The sequence below is a fragment of the Orycteropus afer genome, unplaced genomic scaffold (assembly GCF_000298275.1).
Source record: "Orycteropus afer afer isolate SDZICR_OR568_19922 unplaced genomic scaffold, OryAfe1.0 scaffold00761, whole genome shotgun sequence".
Classification (NCBI taxonomy): domain Eukaryota; kingdom Metazoa; phylum Chordata; class Mammalia; order Tubulidentata; family Orycteropodidae; genus Orycteropus; species Orycteropus afer.
The window spans coordinates 808420-809849 of record NW_006922348.1 but is presented as its reverse complement, the minus strand read 5'-3'; the positions used below and the strand labels follow the sequence as shown (position 1 = coordinate 809849).

Below are 1430 nucleotides of genomic sequence, written 5' to 3'. Positions count from 1 at the left end.
GGATTGCCCAACCTTCCTTCCGAGGAGTGGCTGGTGGGTTTGAACCGCCAGCCTTCTGGTTAGCAGTCAAGTGCCTTAGGCACTATGCTACCAGTGCCAACACTACTACACTCATTGTACCTGTTATGCATATTATACTCGTTACAACGCTTAACTCGCATTACAGCAATTATTGGTTTACCTGCCCATTTTCACTACGAGATTTAAGCAATGTGGAGCCAGGGACCGTGTTTTACTCATCTCTGTGAAGGTTGGTGGCTCAAACCCACCAGTGACTCCGCGGAAAGACGACTGGGCGATCTACTTCCATAAAGATTTACCGCCTCCGAATCGACTCTATGGCAGTGAGTTTGGTTTTGTGGGGTTTTTTTTGGGGGGGAGGGGGGTATCCTCTAGGCCTGGGGTGTGGTAGCCCCGAAAGACTCAAAAAGGGCTTGATGAATTGATCAAAGAGTCCCAGCTCTCAAGGAGCTCATACCAGAGGATTGTTTGACCAAAAAAAGGGGACATCTGGGGCTTTAGAAATCTGGTCGATGTGCAGAGAGGAATCCCACGCCCTGCTCCGACAAGGAGGAGCTCTGGTGGTGCAGTGCCTAAGGCATTTGACTGCTTACCAGACAGTTGGCGGTTCAAACCCACCAGCCCCTCTACGGAAGAACAACGGGGCATTCTACTTCCGTAAAGATTTACCGCCTCGGAAACCCAAGGGGAGTCACTATGAATCAGAATCGGCTCCAGGGCAGTGAGTTTGGGGTTTTTTTTGTTTGCTCCGAAAAGGGCGCGGGAGCAAGTTTCGCAAGGCTCCGCCTCTACCGTTTAGGCCCTGGGATCCGAGAGCCACCCTCCCCCACCCCGGCCAGGTCTTGCGAGCTAAACCCGCACGGCGGTCCACACATACCTCAGGTAGTGGGCAGTCTGCTCTGGGCTCAGGGCCTCGGCTTCCGCACACCCTCTGGACGCCTCCATCCTCCTCCGCCTAGATTCCAAGTATCCTCACCCAAGTTTGAATTTCGTTTGCTCGAGCCCTGCTCATGCGCCTTGCGCGTAGGGGGCGGGGCCATCCGTCGCACTGCCGTGCTCCGCCCACGAGAGGTTCAGTCACCTGAACCTACACGCGCCGCCACTAGGAGGTGATCGCGGTCCGCGCAGCGCAGGAAGGGACGCTGTTTCCAGTGTCTTGCCTTGCATTTCCAATCAATCCAAAGCGTGGTGTAGCAAATTCCTCTGTGTGTTGGGGTAGGAGGGATGGGAAGTGTGGGGACGGGAGTGTATGTAGGGGGCTGTGGAAGGTAGTGTGTGTGTGTGTAATTTTTTAATCCTTATGAGTAGGTTAGGCTGCCTGGTATGTTCTCAGTCATTTTAGTGGGCTGTAGGCAGTGGATTTGGTTTGGTTTAGAGACCTCCTCCACCGACTGCGCCCCCTTTGCTTT

At 54.1% G+C, this 1430-nt stretch overlaps 1 protein-coding gene across 1 annotated transcript in view; it reads right to left on the bottom strand.

The window, feature by feature from the left end:
• The window catches only part of ERCC6L (ERCC excision repair 6 like, spindle assembly checkpoint helicase), a 61351-nt gene extending 60385 nt beyond the window's left edge, over positions 1–966 (bottom strand). Inside the window, exon 1 of the mRNA XM_007957560.1 lies at positions 899–966. Coding sequence (XP_007955751.1) covers positions 899–966 — 68 coding nt within the window. The remainder of the gene's footprint in view (positions 1–898) is intronic.
• Positions 967–1430: the final 464 nt, after the last annotated feature.